Source organism: Bos taurus, chromosome 13 (genome assembly GCF_002263795.3).
Source record: "Bos taurus isolate L1 Dominette 01449 registration number 42190680 breed Hereford chromosome 13, ARS-UCD2.0, whole genome shotgun sequence".
NCBI lineage: Eukaryota > Metazoa > Chordata > Mammalia > Artiodactyla > Bovidae > Bos > Bos taurus.
In genome coordinates this window covers 42,793,449-42,812,034 of record NC_037340.1, presented here as the reverse complement: position 1 = coordinate 42,812,034, position 18,586 = coordinate 42,793,449, and the positions used below count along the sequence as shown (strand labels likewise).

The window sequence follows — 18,586 nt, the reverse complement described above, 5'->3', positions numbered from 1 at the left end:
TGTAACTAAAGCACAAAGCCTGTGTGGCCAGCCCCCTGGGGCCTCTTGGGCTTTGTCACTGGGGCTCCTGGCAGCCCCGCAGCCCAGAGCCACGTCCCCTGCTCGTCCTGACCAGCGAGGCCATTTGAGACCATCTACACTTCACCTGCCCTGCCTGGGCTCAAGTCTTCAGACCTGTTTTTCTTTATCTTTTGTCTGTGTAAGTTGCCTCAGATTTTATGGTGGGGGGTAGGTGGGGAGGATAAAGTAGGATATAAAGTAAAAATACAAGCTGTTAGTATTTTTTACAGGTGTCTGACAGCCTGAAGATAAAGCATAACAAGGTTGCTGAGCAAGTAGCTCCCGCCCTTGACACCTTTCAGGTAATTAGGTCTACATGTCTCTGCTTAGGGGTGTCTCCGCTTATTACCTCAGTCCAAGAAGCTCAGCTGAAACTGTGGAGTGGGACTGACCTTTTGTTGAGTCACAGAGTCAGTCTGGTCAGGAACAGCTCGAGATGCCCACCGTTGATCTGTGGTCACAGCCTATGGAAGCGAGTGTCCTGGGAGGTGCCCCAGACCTGAGACCAGGTGCCCCTCCCCCAACACTTGGGTTCTCTGGGTAACACTGAGCCCTGAGTTCACATCTCGCTGGGTTTTTGATTTAACTTGCAGCCATACAGTTTGGGGAGGGGAATGATTTGGTGCCCAGGAGTTCCACTTCCCAGGACCAGGAGTGGGTGGCAAAAGACAGGTACACAAGAAGAGTACAATTCACACCCAAAACGCCAACACCCAGCTGGTGTTTTCCCAGTGCTGGGTTTGATGACTCAGGCTCCCAGGGCTCTGAGTCCCACAGCAGCTGGGTGAGAGAACGTCCTGTCCCCAGTCCCAGAGTGGTGGGCCATAGTGTATCCCAGCTGGGACATGCAGCGCCCTGGGTACAGAGACACACAGAGGCCAGAGCATCTGAGCACAAGCAGATTTAATCGCTTTCTTACACGAGGCAGTGACAGCGAAGGGCACGGTGACGGTCACGCTTGGCCTAAAAGGCGGGCAGCAATGGGTGCTTGGGGCGTGACCGCAGACCCCCCAGCTCTGGTGGGGTGAGAGCAGAGCCCCGAGCCACCCAGGTCCTGCATGTGAGGCTGTAGAGCCTCCGGAAGCTTCCACCCCGAGCTCACACCTGCTCCCTGGCTTCGTCCTTCCCACCACTCAGCCACCATCCCTGGTGCCAGCCTGCCGTCTGGGTAGAATGGAGGGTGGGCTCCCCTCTGGGCCCACCAGTCCTTTTCCAGACCAGGTTTTCCTGCTGCCTCTTGCCTGACAGGCACAGGGAGGGTGCAGGCCTCGCAGAGGGCTGGGCATGCAGCCTCACCCAGCTAGGTGGGGACCCCAAGTGAAACCCCAGCATTGCCTCCCCTGGCATAAACTTCAGAAGTACTACTTTCCGTTGCTAAAACAAGGAAAGACCTCAGCTAGTTTCATTTTCTTGTGAAAAATCTTCAAAAAAGCAAAATCAAACCAATTCTGCACCAGCCAGCCTGTCCTAACCGAAGCCCTTGGTGCTGGACACAGGCGTCCTCCCCAGTATCACCCTCGGTTCCCCTGGGGCCCTGCTATCTTCTCAATCTGGAAACCCCAGGTCGGGTGCCCACATGGCAGTTATGAGGACTCGGCTCGGCACACTGGACCCTGCCAGCATGGCCAGGAGGCAGAGCTGGGCTGGGAGAGACTGGATGGCCAGCCTGCATGCTGCAGAAACACACTTGCCCAAGCTTTGTCACGGCTACCTGATTGGACCCCAGAATGCAGAGGGTCAAAACTGAATACGAGCTCACACAGGTTTGTACGAGGCCGTGGGGAAGCTGAGTGGGCATCTTGGGGGGCGGGGGGGTGTGGGGGGGCGAGCCCTGTCAGTGCTTGGGACCTGCTCTCCGGCAGGCAATGAGGGGGCATCTCCACACCCCAGCCCCTCAAAGCCACCACCACGATTCCCCCAGCCCTCCTGGAAGCGGCACTGAAAGAAGCAGGGAACTAGGAAAATGCTTGGAAACAACGGGCAGAGTCAGCAAGGGGATGAAAGCTGGTCCCGAGACCAGGGCCTAGTCCCTGGGGAGGCTGGGCGGTGGGGTCTGCAGGGCAGGGGGCTCCGCACCCCAGATGTCGTGGGCGTACTCCGTGATGGTCCGGTCACTGGAGAACTTGCCCGAGCAGGCGATGTTCCTGATGACCTTCTTGGTCCACTCCTTGGGGTTCTGCAGAGGGAGGCAGACACTTAGTGACCTTGGTCTGTTCCCAGATGTGCTTAGCCCTGGGCAGCCTGACAGAAGGCAGGCCCTCAAAGCTCAGAGCTCACTGGGAAGGGGGCCAACCCACCAGGAAGCTTCCAGGTGAGCAGACAGGGTCTGGAGCCCGAGGGGTCCTGCCAGGGCACAGTGCACACGATGCACAGACACCCTGCCAGGAGGGGATTCACCCCTAGACTGCATCCAGCGCCAGGAGGGTGCTCCTGGAAGGGAAGCCAGGGTACTTCCTTGAGCCCGGGGTCACCTGGCCTCCCAGGCTCCCTCCTGTCCTGTCTCAGGAGGAGACTTCAGGAGCTGTTTCCTGAGTTGAGGGTGATGGTTAGATACAAGCCCCTCGGGCCGTGTCCAAGAACCTGCTTTAACAGATCTGGGCAGTGACTACCCAGCCACACCCCCATCGCCAGTGTCCCCTCCTGCGGCCATCCCTGGCCAGGTGCACGGACTATGACACCCCATCACCTCCCCGAGCTCAGGAGCTGAGTCTTCCTGGGAGGCCCCCCTGGCTGTGCCCGCTTTCTGCAGGTCACACAGAGGCGGGACCTGGGGCCAGGAGTGGAGAGCCAGCTCCAGCATGCCCGCTCTAGAGCTGCAGGCCCTCACTCTGCTCACTGGCAACGTGTCCACTGCCCTAGAAACCATTCACCTCCCTTTAAGCACAAAGGTCTTCACTGCCCACAAGCCCCGTCTCCTGCCTTGGGCCTCATGCCCTGCGTCATCCCTGCCTTCCTCACTGCACGTAGGCGATCAGACCGTGGGCCAGGGCGTGGCAGCACCTCTGGGAGGCATCACCTCTGCCCCGTCCACCGGCTCTGTGGCAGCGCCCAGGCTGCAGGGGCATGCGTGCTGGTGTGGACAGCAGCCTGGGCCCAAGGGTCCTAGGTAGCCCAGGCAGATGCCCAGCTGAGGCAGTCCCTGAGCAAGAGAGGAATAAGCCCAACCTGCTCTGGGCCACTAGGTCAGCTGCAAGCTCCCGAGAGTGGCCCGAGACAGCAGGACATGGTCCCATCCTGCAACTTCCCTGCCAGGGCCCAAGAACCTCACCCGGTACAGCTGGTCCACCCGGGCCTGGCACGCCACGTACGCTTCATAATCCGCAAACACCTTGAACCTGAAATGGGAGACAGGAAGCTGGGCTGGGCGGGTGGTGAAGGGGAGGTCAGGAAAAGGGCCCCCAGGTTTGGCTGGCTGCGTCTGTGCTCCACAGGAAGGGGTGGCCACAGTGGCTGCGCTCTGAGCAACACTGCTGTCCTGCAGACACTACTCTAGAAAAACCTTATTATAGCCCCATGCTGTTGAAAGAAACTGTGCCCGTGGATTCCAGGAACACAGATTAAGGTCCCCCTCCACCTCCAGGGGGGCCCAGGGGACGCAGGCTCCACCACCACCTGTTCTCAGGTCTCACGAGTTGACAACTGGTGATGCAGGATTTATGACACATAAACGTGTTTTGTTTACAACTGAATCGGGATCACAATTCATAGAACCCTGTAAAGTCCCTCCTGGATCCCAGAATCAGCAGGACTGAGCGCCCAGCTCCAGGCATGCGCGGAGTTATGATCGGGTCTGACAGAAGCCAGCAGACGATATTCATTGGAATATGACAAGACTAACCCACGGGAACTGAAACTGGAATGAATAAAGGTCGATTCTCGGCCTTCAGCAGACCCGCATTTTACCAGGGTGGAGCAGAGGCCTCTGGTCAAGGTAGATGGAACTGTCGACCTGTGACAAGTGAGCAAGGTTGTGCCCAGAGACGCATCACCCCGTGTCAGTGCTTGTCATAAAACACCAACCACGTAGAGACTTATAGCCTCACAAGTTCATTCTACCTGAACCACTCCTGGACTCCCAGCAGTAGTTAACACCCAGGCTCCCTGTACCCCAGGCACGTCACCTCCATCCACCCACAGAGGTGACATCACCTCCATCCACCCACAGAGGTGACATCACCTCCTGCTTGTCGTGCAATCCCATCACCAGGCTCCAAGGCTTGCCAAGCACGGTCAGAGGTCCCACAAGCCTGAGTGCCTGGATGTGGCCGAGCCTCTGGCCATGGGCTGAGGTGGAGGTGAGCCTCACCGAAGCCCAGGCTTTGCCCCAAATGATGTGTGCTCTTGGGCACCCTCTGTCTGACCCAGTGGTGGGGAGGGACGTGGGTCCTATCCCACCTGTCATGGTTCAGCAGCATGTTGACAACGTCCTTAAAGCAGTCGGGCTCTCGGGGGGAGAAGAAGCCGCCGTTGATCTGGTCCACAGCCTGCCGCAGCTCGGGCAAGCGGTCGTAGTACTCATGGGCGTTGTACCTGCAGGAGACAGCGGACTCGTGAGCAGGTGGGGCCGGGGCCAGCCAGGTCGGGCTGGCCGCCGAGGGCACATCACCCCCAACTCCTCCTGGTACAGACACGTGGTGGCTGAGATGGTCCTCCAGGAGGAGCTGCTCAAAGGTTCCCACAGAGCTCCCACCCCCAGTCTGTGCCAGGACTTGGCAGAAGAAAATAACACGTTAAGTGGGACTTGAGAGCCATCAGGGAATCTTGGGAGAGGGAGGCGTGCAGCAGACACGGGACAGGGCCCAAAGCGGGCTGACAAGGTTCCCACCATTTGGGTTCAGCCCCTGGTGCCTGTGGCCTCCCTGGGTCCCCTGAGGGATTTCAGGCAACAAGGCCAAGCTGGGACCCCCTCAAGGTATCCATGGGTGTGGGACACGTAGAGGAGATGGAGGCCTCGAGAGGGACCCACCCTTTCCGGTCTAGGGCCTCCACATCCTCCACCCGCAGACCAAAGATGAAGAGGTTCTCGGCCCCGGCCTCCTCGGCCATCTCCACATTGGCCCCGTCCATGGTGCCGATGGTGAGGGCCCCGTTGAGCATGAACTTCATGTTGCCCGTGCCCGAGGCCTCGGTGCCCGCGGTGGAGATCTGCTGCGACAGGTCGGCGGCGGGAATGACTGCGGGGAGCAGGGCACGGGCAAGACCCGTCAGTCAGGAGGCACACGAGCAACAGCAACGGCAAGGGGACACCGTGCGCTGCGCCCCCACCCCACACAGCTCCCCTTCCTGACCCGCAGCCCGAGGCAGCGGGTCCACGTGGAGATGCCGAGAAGCCCTGCAGTGGCAGAGGCCCTCTGTTCTAGAACCTGCAAACCAGGGCCGTACCAAAACCAGGTGGGGTATTCTTTCCCTTGTATCCTGACATCACTGCTGTCTTAGTCCATCAGCCTGTAGGCTCCTTAAATGACTTCGAAAGGAATTGACTCTCGCAGAAGCAGAGGACTGGGGACAGTCTTCCCGTGGCCTCATGCCCAGGAGCCCCTCTGTACAGACTGGGCGTGGCAGCTGAGTCACAACCCCCCAGCAGCTGGGTGGCTTCTCCCACACTCGGGTTCCTGTGAGGGTCTTGCCATGGCGGCAGGAGCGCGGCTTCCATCCTGCCTGCCTCGGCGTCCCTACTCCTGCATCCTCAGCTGGTCCTCAGGGCTGATGGATGCTGCTTCCCCAACCCAACCAACGGGCACTCAGAGTCAACCAAGTCCAGAGTCCGGCCTTGTCTTCACGGTCAGGCCCAGGTGCCAGGATGGAGACACAGGCACCCCTGGCCCCTCGGGCAGAAGGACATGAGCAGACGGGATGGTGGACACATGACCACAGCAAGTCCAAGAGCTGGGGAGCATGGGGCCTGTCCCCGAGGTCAGTTCTAGGAAGTGCAAGAGCTAGCTTGGGAGTTCCAGGCGGCAAAGTGTGAGACGTGTGAGAAGCTCAGTGAAGCACAAACCACAACCCAACCCCGGAGCCACAGATGGTGCAGGGCAGTGGCGGGATCCCAGGGATGGTGCTGATGACCTGGCCGCACTGGAGAGGGAGGGAGTGTGAGAGCCTGCCCTCCACTGGACGCCTGGAGGGCAGCGTACAGTCCCTGGACCAGAGGGGCTGCGACTCGGGCCATGATTCCAGGCTCAGGTTTCCTCGCACTTCCTGCCAGGTCTCCAGAAGTGGCTGCCTTAGAAAGGCCAGTCCAGCTCAGGAGAGCCCTGCTCTGAGGCACATGTGGCCACAGGCCCTTCTCTGGGTGGCAACACATACCCAGGACTCCTACGGTGGAGGGGCCCCAGCTAGACACCCCCAGAGCAGATGCAGGCCAGAATGAACAGGTGGGGACAAACATAAGCATCCTTGGGGCAGGGGGAGAGCGGGGGGCACGGGGAGAGCAGGGGGCACGGGCCACCAAGAGCGAGCCCAGGGGCAGAAAGACCAAGCTGAGGGGCAGAGGCGCGAGGAGGGGAGGGCAGGAAGTACAGAGACCAGGGCCTTGGCTACCAGACAGGGGCGCCTCTGGCTGGGGAACGTGGTGTCAGAGCCATTAATCTGCCTGGAGGCAAGACAGACCCTGACCAGCAAGGGCCGCCTGTGGCATCGGGCAGGGCAGGCTCACCTTTCTCAGCCAAAGACACCCGGTAGTTTTCCAGGAAGATCACTTTGAGCCTGTCGCCCACAATCGGGTCATGGTTGACGATGTTGCCAATGGACGTGACCAGCTTGATGATCTTCTTAGCCATGTGGTAGCCGGGCGCTGCCTGCAACGGGGAAAGGAGCACACAGCACACACCCTGTGCTCAGGGCAGGGTCACTGCGGCCTGGTTTCGACGCGCCCAGCTGAGTGGCTTGGCTGCTGGGAGGGGGCCCCACGGGGGCTGAGGTCATGGCATCTGTGTGTCCTTCAACCCGACAGGCCCACGAGGCGCGGCACCCCAGCCGCTCCCTTGGTGCCGACCAAGCACCTCTCGTGACAGCCCCTTACCCACACGCACAGATCTGTCAGCCTCAAACTGGGGTTCCTGATTCTAGTTTGTTTTTCAGAAATGGAGAGAGGGAACAAGGATCCCTGAGGACTGACTACCAACCTCCAGGAAACACGGGGAACCCACGAAGGTTCTGGGAGATACCAGAGGGACATGGTCTGGGGGAGACACACAACCTGATTTCTGTAAAAAACTGCAGGGAAAAAAGGGGATGTGGACGGAAACCTGTGGACGAGACACAGCTGCCTGGCGCCATACCGGGTCCTGATTCAAACAAACAAGATTTCTAATAAGACAGCCAGGCACGTGGCCCTGGCTGGGTATTTAATGATGTGGAGGAATCTTGTCAAGTGTTGTGGATGTGATGGTGGCGTTGTGTGGTTTTGCAGGAAAACGTCACTGGGAAGACAACTAATGAAGCTCTTAGGGGTGAAATGTTACTGTTTGTAATCTACTTTGAGAAACTTCAGCAGAAATCAGGCAACAGGTTTGTGGACGTTCTTTGATTCTTTTTTCCTCTGGATTTTCGTTTCTAAAACACATTTTAAAACTTTTTGACAGTCCCCATCTCTGAGAAATGCATATGGAAATACTGACAAATGAAACAGATGCTGTGCAGAATCTGTTTCAGGAACAGCAGGAGTCGGGGGTGGGGGCGTGGCTGAGACAGAACACGGCGGGTGTGAGCTGCTGCCTGAGCTGGGGGAGCCCACAGGGTGCCTCCACCTGTGCAGCTGCTCAAGTCGGAAGAGAGAACAAGCCTGTGCCCGCTTGCGGCCCCCATGAAGCAGCCGTGCCCAGGCTCCTGGGAAAGGTGGCAGAGGGTGGGGACACGGGGCCTAGAGTCCAGAGACCTGTGGTGGGACCCGCCGACACCCCCTGGCAACACACTGGGACTCCATGATCACGTGTCCTAAAGCACGTGCCACGGTAAATAAAACGCGTGAGGCCAGGCTGAGAGCAGGCCCACATCTCGCTGATGAAGCAGTCAGTGACTGGTGTCCACTCAGCACAAAGATGCAGGGGACGTGTGGAACGCTGGCAGTCACACCGAGGAACGGTGCTTCCCCACTGGATGCTGGCCCTGGGGACCCTACTGCCCTGGGCAGGCAGGGGCCCCATCCAGCTCCCTTCCTGTGGTCAAGCTGACGAGACACCTGAACGTCCTGGCCCAGAGGCACAGCTGGGGCCGGGACCTCCGGGCTTTGTGTGCAGGTCGGCGCCCAGCCACCCGCAGCATCCAGCCCAGATACAGGGACACTGCAGAAAAGCATGGTGGTCTGTATGTTCCCACCCAACGCCAAGCAAGAGCATAGAGGCCGTCACCTCACCTTGCCCCCGATCATGACAGTCCTGGGCACAAAGGCCTGGGTCGGGTCCTTCTTTATTCCTGCAAGACAAACAGAAGACAGCCAAGTGAGACAACTGGAGCCAGATACGCCTGAGCCTTGTGCTTGCCACAGAGACGAGCATCCTCAGAGACCAGCCCAATGCAAGCGGTGCACCGCAGGAGCTTCTGTTTACAGAACTCTGCACTGTGTCCAGGTTGGTGCCAAAGGCTAACCAGAAGCAGATTCTTCCAGAAGGTTCACTGGAAAAGCTGCGCCTTTGTGTCCAGAACAGCCTAGACAGGAGCTCCTTTGGGTCTGGTGACCAGGACTGAAGGCCCTTGCGTGTGATGGGCACTCGAAAATGGGTTGACCTTGGGACAGTGGTGATTAACCTGCACAGGGTGTCAGTGAGACCCCTGAGCCCCCTCCCTACTGGGACAGAGGGTGAGAAGCCCCCCCCAGAGCTTTCCTGCACAGGAACAGACAGCTCGCCTCCAGCCCCAGCAGAATGAGGTGTCCTTGCCAGGCCACTGGGTTTTCAGATTTCATCGGGGTGGTGGTGTCTACAGAGGTGCGGGGCTGCCCTGAACAGTATTCACCAGGGTTGGGAATCGCCCAGGAGATTTACAGGAACTGCTAAGGGGCGTGGCTGATCTTTAACGTCTGACCTCAGGTTCCTGTAGTCCCTGAGTTTTGAACCTTCCTGCTTCCAGATAGTGGACAAAGTGACCTAGAGAACAAGGAAAAAAAAAAAAAGCCCCAAATCCACGAGCTACATTGTGAAGAAGAAAAATACGCAAACTCCAGATCACTGAGCAAGTCCTGCCGGGCCACGAGATGGGTGGGAGATGGGGCTGTGAGCGCAGGGTCTCAGGAATCCCGGCCTCGTGGGGAGGGAGGGGGCGAGGCAGGCAAAGAGCCCCTGAGGGCTGGGCGGGTGGACTATGTCAGCCCCTTTCCCACAGGGAAACCTCGGAAAGGGGCCTGGACAACCTGGTGGGCAGAGGCCCACAGGCCATGATGCCTCCTGAGCCAGCCTGGAATTAGAGCCACAGAGGGGGGGACACAGTCACAGAGAGGGGACACGGCCTCAGAGAGGGGACACAGTCACAGAGAGGGGACACGGCCTCAGAGAGGGGACACGGCCTCAGAGAGGTTCACAGCCTCAGAGAGGGGACACGGCCTCAGAGAGGGGACACAGTCACAGAGAGGGGACACGGCCTCAGAGAGGGGACACGGCCTCAGAGAGGTTCACAGCCTCAGAGAGGGACACGGCCTCAGAGAGGGGACATGGCCTCGGAGAGGGGACATGACCTCGGAGAGGGACACGGTCACAGAGAGGGGACACGGCCTCAGAGAGGGGACACAGTCACAGAGAGGGGACACGGCCTCAGAGAGGTTCACAGCCTCAGAGAGGGACACGGCCTCAGAGAGGGGACATGGCCTCGGAGAGGGGACACGGCCTCAGAGAGGGACGCTGCCACAGACAGAGGACATAGCCTCGGAGAGGGGACACGGCCTCGGAGAGGGACACGGTCACAAAGAGGGGACACGGCCTCAGACAGGGGACATGGCCTCGGAGAGGGGACACAGCCTTGGAGAGGGACACTGCCACAGACAGAGGACATGGCCTCGGAGAGGGGACATGACCTCGGAGAGGGACACGGTCACAGAGAGGGGACACGGCCTCAGAGAGGGAACACGGCCTCGGAGAGGGACACGACCTCAGAGAGGTTCACGACCTCAGAAAGGGACATGGCCACGGAGAGGGGACATGGCCTCAGAGAGGGGACACGGCCTCAGAGAGTGGACACGGCCTCAGAGAGGGGACACAGCCTCAGAGAGGGACACTGCCACAGAGAGAGGACACGGCCTCGGAGAGAGGACACAGCCTTGGAGAGAGGACACGGCCTCGGAGAGGGAACACAGCCTCGGAGAGGTTTACAACCTCAGAGAGGGACACAGCCTCAGAGAGGGGACATGGCCTCAGAGAGGGGACACAGTCACAGAGAGGTTCATGGCCACAGAGAGGGACATGGCCTCAGAGAGGCATCTGGAGCTGGGAGGCCTACAGTGCCCTGAGCTCACGACCAGGGCCTTGATGCAGCTCCTCCGACCCCAATACACAGCTTCGCCACAGACAAGGGAAGTGGAAGCCACCCCCCGTAAGTCTCCAGCCTATGAGGATGGTCAACGCAGACGGGAGACCACAGCCCAAAACGCAACACCAAGGTGGGGGAAAACACAGGCCACAAGGCAGAACGGCCCCATGAGGTGCGACCCGATCACAGAAAGCACAGGGAGGAGAAACAGGCAGAGAACAGCACGGAGACAGGAGCAGCAGACAGCACGGGGCAGAAAAGAGGGGAGCGAGCCCGCCACGGGCGGAACGACGGTGGGAGAAAACCCCAACCCCACACCGCACCAGAGCCCCAGGAGGAGAAAGCCGGATCCGGGTTTCCACGTATTTCAAAGCACTCCTTAGACGGGAGAGAAGACACCAGCCAACACGCTCAGAGGGCCTCGAGCATGGAGAGAACTGACCGGATGGCCAGCGACAGCTGAGCCGGACGAACCGGCCAAGAGAGCTGCCCCCGAGGACCACCCTCCTGACCGCGCTACCTCAGGAAAGAGCGAGGCCGAGGACATCACCTCAGCCCAGTCACCCTTCCTGGGAAAGGCCACCGACGCCGCGGACACAGAAGACCCCGGGTCGCAGGAACCAAGCAGAGGGGTGACTGGACGGCCCTCACAGCAGACTGGGACCCAAGTCAGGGCACGGTGAGGGGGCTGCCCGTGGGGAGACCACAAGCACACCCCCGTGCACACACACACCGGTGGATGAGTGGGTGGGGGGCGCACGCCCTGTCAGTCCCGTCAGAACGCTGCCAAGGCCCCGAGCAGGGGCAGTGCGGGGGGCAGTAGGTGGCCCTGGCCACCAGAGGGGGCGGGGAGGGAGGGCAGGCCTCTGGGAGACCCGACCCGCTGCTCAGGAGCAGGGGACTCGGGGGCACCGCTGGGGCAACGACAAAGGAAATGCAGGAAATCACAACTGTGAAAGGAAACCCCGGCTCAAAACACAGTCTCCGGGAACTGCCGTCTCCGACCCAGGAGATGCCTGGGTCACACGCACGGGAGGGCGCTCCCCTGGGCCTTTTCTGAGCACTGGGTCAGAGCCGCTGAACCGAAACCAGCATCTGAACTGTCTCATGAGTGACCGGGTGGGGCCCTGGGGACCAAGTCTCCCTCGTGGGAACTGGGGAGCTGACATTCTCTAGAAGAGCTGTATTTGCGGTTCCTTTGTTTTCAAAATTAGGATTCACTTTACTATTTTACTATTAATATTACTATGTTACTACTGCTGCTGCTATGTTACTATGTTACAAAATTTAAAAAACCTTGTGGGTTTCCTTGAGGCTTTATTACCTCATTTATAGAACTAGAAAATGTTCATAGTGACTTTGTGGTTAGGGAGCTCTTTGATTCACATTTGCTTCAAAATTAAATGCCACTTAAACGTTACTAGTTTAAGGCGTACAGACGTAACATACTATTCCATCTTCCAAGAGTGCACTTTAAATGCCTCCCTTGCTGAGTAAAGTGTCTCCAGGTAACTGTAAACAAGTCTAATAATAACTAAATGTGAAAGAAAGGCTACACAGAGAACCTACGACACAGCCTCCAGGGATCCCAAGGCCCCACCCCAGAGGCAGGGCGTCCCCTGGGCCTCAAGCTCCCCAACCTCTGAGCTCACATCTCACTCCTTGTAGCTGCTCTGCTGTGAACACAGGAAACCAGAAGTCGCTGCTTAAAGCGAACGTGTCACGTCAGATCAAGCGCGTGAGAAAAAGGCCTGGTCCATGGCGGGGGGTGCGGGCAGGACACTCACGGTTGTACAAGGTGACCACGTGCAGGCAGTTGAGCAGCTGCCGCTTGTACTCATGGATCCTCTTCACGTGCACGTCGAACATGGACGAGGGGTTGACCTTGACCCCGTACTGCTTCTCCAGGAAGGCGGAGAACTTGACCTTATTTTCCTGGGAGAACAGAGGTAAGGACAGTGGGGTGTCCACAAGGCTGAGCCTGTGAGCCTGTCAGAGACACGGTAGGGAGGGGCCGCCCCAGGGAGGACACGGTCCACGTGGGCAGAAGCGGGGAAGCATGACCCTGAGAGTGGATCCGCACGAGAGCTCAGAGCTAAGCAAGAAACCAGACCAACAAGCAAACCCTGGGAGAGAAGCGAGGGTGAGAAAAGCAGAAAGAGGAGACGAGAAGACAGGGGCGGAGACCCTGAAGTGAACACTATTTCTGGGCCCCCAGGGCCAGGCCAGTGGCGTAGCAGAGGGTCAGTCTCGGTCTTCAGAGGCCGCCCGGAGAGCCGGCCTGCCTGGCCGTGAGGCGGCTGTGGGGGGCCTGGGGGCGCAGACAGTACCTCGAGTGGAGATGCGGGGCCTGCATCTATTCCCACGTGCTTCCCCCGCAGACAAGCTCTCCCAGAGGACCCAGGGCCCCTCCACAGGGCCGAGTGGGGGCTGGGCTCCTGGCCCCATGCCAGGCCTACCTGCTTGACCTGGGCCACGTCCCTGATGAGTGCCTCGTCCCCGACCAGTGGCAGCAGCTTCTTCAGTTGGCTCAGGTCTGTCAGGAAACCCTCCCCGATTCTCTGCAGAACCGTGAGGGATACACAGCTTCTGCGCTCTGTGTCCCCTTTGGCCGCTCATCTCCACCACACCCCCTCCCAGGAGATCTTGTACACCGGGGCCGCTCAAGAACACGGGAACAACTCAACAATGACCCCATTCCCAGCTCACACATCTCGTCAGGACTCACAAGCTGGACCTGAAGCCCAGGACCCCCTCTGAACTCCTGCACGGACTGCCAGGGCTGCCGACCAACCGCCAGGCTGGTCACACCTGTGGGCGGCAGTGCCCACCCTCCACTGATCTAGGAGCCCCCACTCTCCATACACAAGGGGGTGGGTCGCACCCACACAGCCCCAGGTGGGCCCAGGGGCACCGGCCTCACCTCCACGATGGTTTCTGCCAGCCCTGGGTTACACAGGAGCAGCCAGCGGCGGGGCGTGATGCCGTTCGTCTTATTCTGGAACTTCTGGGGCTCCAGCTCGTAAAAGTCCTTAAAGCTAAACACACAGACCACAGGCGACTCGGCAAACGCTGGTTGGAACAAGGTGGGCAAAGGGCACAGGGCCCTCTGGAGGGCCCCGGACCCAGCCTTGCTGTCTGTCTCCCCAGGAGCCCAACCACCCCGGCAGGTGGCTGGAGCCTGGCCTCCTCCCACTGGTCCTGACAGCGGGCCGCGGACAGACAGTGGGGATAAAACGGTACATCACACAAAGCCTCAGGCCAGCCCTGAGGATGAAGGCCACTGGGCGCTCACGGCAGGTGTCCCACTCGAGGACTGGGATGAGGACTGAAAGACGGAATTCTGAGATCCCGTCCCATGGAGAGGGGCTGGAGCAGGGAACCTGCCCTCGGAATCCCTCGTTCCTCTCGGGGATGAGCCCCAGCCCTGACCTCAGCCCTGACCTCCCCACATCTGGCCCGGGGCCCCTCATCCCCAGGCAGGTGCTCCAGGAGCAGATCTTCCGCCTGGAGAGACGGAGAACACTGACAGCCGGAGGGGCTCCTAGTGACAAGAGGGCTCACCCCCAGCATCGTCCATTGAGCCAGAGGCTCACCCTCCCACCACTGAGCTCTGGGTGGTTACCAGCCTCAGCCACTGTGCTGCAGGTGGCAGGGATGGGGTGGGAGCTGAAGGGCGCCCCCCACTCACACTGACTGCCTCACGATCTCAGAGTGGATCCTTGCCACGCCGTTCACGGCGTGGGACCCAATGACACACAGGTGCGCCATGTTGATCCGCTTGCAGTCCCCTTCCTCGATCACCGACATCCTCCTCAGGCGGTCCACGTCCCCAGGGAACAGGGCGGCCACATGCTACAAGGACAGAGCAGTGAGCAGGAGGGCGGGGGCTGCTCCCCCAGGCAGGCTAGAACCCAGGCTGGCTAGCCCTGAGCACAGGGCTGCCTGGGCCCAGGGAGCCGTGGGCTCAGCCCGTGGACTTGGCGGAGCTGAGCAGGTGCCGTGTGACCCACAGGAAGAGATGAAGATGCTGCGCCCGGTGGCCCAGGCAGGATGTAACCACAGTCTAGCAGTGAGAACAGCCACTCTTTCACCAAAAGATCAAAAGGAGGAAAATCATCACACCTGAACCCTAAGTCCCCCCGTTCCTGTACCAGCATCCTCTCTATGCGTGACAGAGAAAAGACACAGGTGACTTTTCCCCATCACCCAAACGCTGCAGTGATGGCTCGGGACAAAGGCCTCTGGCGTGCCAGGAACAGACACTTACAGCTGAACCTCCTCAGATATGGGAAAAAGGGCTCCCCCTAACCCCAAAAGCAGGGCTCCCAGTGTGGGGACCAGCCACCATCTCTGCCAAGGGCCAGCCCCCAGGCCCCAAGTCCTCTGTGAGCAGAGTCTATTCTGTTCAAGAAGCACCTGTTTCAGGCCTGACAGTCCGATATGGAGTGGAGAAGAGGGCTCAGGGGAGCAGGCGCGGCCCTCCTCCCCCCATCACGACAGGATGGGCGGGCCCTGCAGGTGCACCCCCGCTGCCCCGCCATGCTCACGTCCAGGTGCCTCTGATTGATGGCGTAGATGATGTCCAGGTGCCGCGGCAGCAATTTCTCAAACATGGACACTGGCCAGCGCTCCAAGGCCTCAGGCAGCACCGTGTGGTTGGTGTATGCACAAGTCTTCTTTGTGATTTCCCAGGCCTGTGAAAATCCATAAACCCCACAGTGTTCAGAGAAGACCAGTTCCCAACACTCCAGAACACCCCACAATGAACAGAGAAGACCAGCTCGCAACACTCCAGAAACCCTACAGTGTTCAGAGAAGACCAGCTCGCAACACTCCAGACAGCCCACAATGAACAGAGAAGACCAGTTCACAACACTCCAGAAACCCCACAATGAACAGAGAAGACCAGCTCGCAACACTCCAGAAACCCCACAAAGCTCAGAGAAGACTAATTCACAACATTTCAGGACACCCCACAGTGCTCAGAGAAGACCAGCTCGCAACACTCCAGAAACCCCACAATGAACAGAGAAGACCAGCTCGCAACACTCCAGAAACCCCACAGTGAATAGAGAAGACCAGCTCGCAATACTCCAGAAACCCCACAGTGAATAGAGAAGACCAGCTGCCAGACGCCAAGCTGAGGGGCACGTGTAGGGTCAGAGGCAGGTGCTCAGATGCCACCAGGAAGGGCCCTGCCAGCTGCATATCTCTGCTCTGGGGCCTGGAGCTTTCCAGACCCGTGGTGAGTGCTTCGCCCCTTACTCGTCTGATGTGACCCAGCACATACACCAAACCGATTCACTCTCCTGTCATGACCCGGGACATACACGGAACCAAGCACCTCTTTGCTACCTGGGAATCGCCCCCGTTTCCTCTGCAAACCCGACAGAGCTCCAGGCAGCTTTATTTCCACCAAACTGACTTCACACCCGTGGTCCACGGACAGCTGGTGAAGAGCGCGGCCCCGCCCTCTGCTGGCCAGAGGTGAACTGCACCGGCTCAGCCCCACCCACAGGTGCACCCCAAACCAGAAAGGGGCTCTGGCACTAAAAAAGGGGGTAAAATGGCTTTATATGTTGATTTAATTTAGTGATATCAAGAAAACCCCTCTAAAGAGTCTAGGACCAAAATAAGTGAGGTGAGGAGAACAAGCCTATAAATAAACGATGTATTTCTGTAAGCTGAACACCTCTGGGTCTTTGGCCACAGTTCCAAGATGACAAAGCATACATGAGAAGCTCCGACAAGTGTCAGAATCCTTTTCTTGTCCAGAAAACCGCTCTTCTCTGGCCTTTGCCCTGCTGCCTGTACTCAGCACTCTGCCCTCGGGAGAAACCCCAGAGCCGCTCCTGTACATCCTCCTTCCCCCGGCCCTGTCTTCCCAGCGACAGCGTCCCTCTCTTCCCGAGGCCCTCAGGAAGGCCCCGCTCCGTGTCCCAGGACCAGCCCAGTCCTCAGCCCTGCAGCAGGGCGGGGTGCAGAGCTCACCTTGTCCCAGTCCACCTTCTCCACGTCCACCAGGATCCGCATGAGCTCGGGGATGGCGAGCGCTGGGTGGGTGTCGTTCAGCTGGATGGCCACCTGCGTTGACACAGGGTGACCCCTTCAGTCCTCTCGACCGGTCGTGCAGAACTGGGGTCCTCAGCTGCCTGCCCACGGAGCCTGGTCACGGGGCCGGCCGCGGGCAGTGGATGGCACGGCACGGGCTCTGGGTCCCAGTGTGGAGCACGGGCCGAGGAGCAGGGAGCAGGTCACCTCGGAACGCTGCTCCCGCCTGGCAGACGCGGGTGGCTGGCCTCTCCACTGAGCCTGCAACCTGGCTGCTCTGCCCGACAGGGCCCTTCACAGCATCGCAGGCCCGGTCCTCGGAGGACATGGAGACCCAGGCTGCGGAGCCGCTGCCTACCAAGCCCGGCCCAGCCCGCTGTGGCCAGAAGGAGGAGGCCCCGCCCGGAAACGGCCGGCTTCGCCTCCCAGCTCAGCCCCTCTGCAAGCACACCTTGTCTGGGAACGTCTCGAAGGAGGTCCTGACGGGGTCGCGGCAGCCGAACTTGGACGACTTGAAGCGCCGTATGATGTCCTGCAGGGTGGCGGCCACCACGAAGTACTCCTGCTTCAGCCGCAGCTCCTTCCCCTCGAAGAACTGCAGACATGCCCAGAGGACAAGTCTGGGCTCAGCCTTGGCCTTGGGCCCTGGGGCCCCCAACCCAGGGAGGGGCCCCCAACCCAGGGAGGGGCCAGGCTGGGGTCCAGCCCAGATCTGGGGCCAAGGTCAGGTGACCCTCAGACAGGGAAGGAGTGCAGCCAGGAGGGGGTCACAGCGCCCTACGACGGGCCAAGGCCAGGAACACAACCTCTGGGGTGCAGGCGTCCGGAGGCCTCACGCCTGAAGCGGGAGACTCTGCTTGCAATCTTGTGGGGTAGGATGGGGAATGGGGGGCATTTTCCTGTGAGCCCTTCAGCCCAGAGTCTTGTGCTGCGGTGTGCACATATTTCGCTGGTAAAATAGAAACCACACCCACCGAGCTGGCCCTGAGGGCTCGTCTGCTAAGAATCTGGGGGCTGTGGAGCACGTGGCTGAGACCCCCATCTCACATGTAGGGAAACGCCTACAAAGCTTTTCAAACCACAATCGTGTGGGTCTCAAGGCGTCACTACAGGATAGGCACTGCCGGGCCCACCCGACAAGTACACCCCCCGATTCTCAGGGAGCCACACCAGGTGCCGAAGAGCAGACTCCAGCAGCAGGTGAGGTGAGGGCTCTGTGGCCATCTTTACGGGGAGGACTGGAGGTGTGAGGCTGGGGGCTCCTGGGCCCCGTCGGGGATGCTGTGTCTGTCCTCACTCTCAGGAGGTCAGCTGAGACCAGTGTGAGGTGCAGGGGGGCCCTGATGGAGCCCAGCTTCCTGCACTGAGAGGCAGCACAGATGAGAGTCCCCTTTCCCCCTGGTACGGCAGCAGCTGCTCACGTTGTCGTTGGGATACAGGACCCTGGAGATGTTCTCGGCCAGGTTCCGGTCCAGGACCGCCTCGATGTAGCCGCCCACGTTGACTGAGGGCAGAGAGCGGGGTCAGGACCCTCAAGCCTGTCAGGCTCACAAGCGCCCTGATGGGTCTGAGGACAAGCACTCCTGAGCAGAAGGCGCCCCACGGTTGCTCTGCTGCCCAGCCCCTCCCAGCCCCAGGCCCTGGCTCTTTCTGGAGGACGTGGGATCCCAGGGAAGCCTAAGGCTCACGGGAAACCTGCCCTCAGCCCTCCCACGCTGGGGAGCCCTGTGGGCTGTGAGTGCAGCTGGGGTCAGTCTGGGATCAGGCCCCAGGTGGGGACAGGAGGGGACGCACAGTCGTGGAGCTTGAAGTCGTTGGGCGCCTTGGCGGACCACAGCCTCATGGTGTTGACGGTGTCGTTCTTGTAGCCTGGCACCGGGGTGTCGTACGGCATGGCCAGCACCACCTGCCAAGGGAAAGCGTGGTCCCCAACCTGGGCCGTGCCCCCCGAGGCTGGGGTGGCTCCCTCACAGAAGCAGCCTCCCGCTGGTGGCTGCCACCCACCCTCCTCTGGCTT

The 18,586-nt window shown here is 59.9% G+C and overlaps 2 protein-coding genes across 2 annotated transcripts in view; one reads left to right on the top strand and one right to left on the bottom strand.

Annotated features, from left to right (window-relative positions):
- Window positions 1-946: 946 nt before the first annotated feature.
- The window catches only part of PYGB (glycogen phosphorylase B), a 35,583-nt gene continuing 17,943 nt past the window's right edge, over window positions 947-18,586 (bottom strand). The window contains 15 exon segments of the mRNA NM_001035270.2: window positions 947-2,236; window positions 3,329-3,395; window positions 4,456-4,590; window positions 5,027-5,234; window positions 6,716-6,857; window positions 8,414-8,472; window positions 12,303-12,450; window positions 12,975-13,076; window positions 13,439-13,553; window positions 14,207-14,370; window positions 15,066-15,212; window positions 16,510-16,602; window positions 17,021-17,164; window positions 17,991-18,073; window positions 18,364-18,475. Of these exon segments, the coding sequence (NP_001030347.1) occupies window positions 2,084-2,236; window positions 3,329-3,395; window positions 4,456-4,590; window positions 5,027-5,234; window positions 6,716-6,857; window positions 8,414-8,472; window positions 12,303-12,450; window positions 12,975-13,076; window positions 13,439-13,553; window positions 14,207-14,370; window positions 15,066-15,212; window positions 16,510-16,602; window positions 17,021-17,164; window positions 17,991-18,073; window positions 18,364-18,475 (1,872 nt within the window). The 3' untranslated portion in view covers window positions 947-2,083.
- LOC132346905 (filaggrin-2) lies at window positions 5,232-15,128 on the top strand. Its single transcript, XM_059892949.1, has 2 exons — window positions 5,232-5,973; window positions 7,141-15,128. Exon 2 carries the CDS (start codon window positions 9,723-9,725, stop codon window positions 10,896-10,898), a length of 1,176 nt encoding a protein of 391 aa, XP_059748932.1. The 5' UTR covers window positions 5,232-5,973; window positions 7,141-9,722; the 3' UTR covers window positions 10,899-15,128.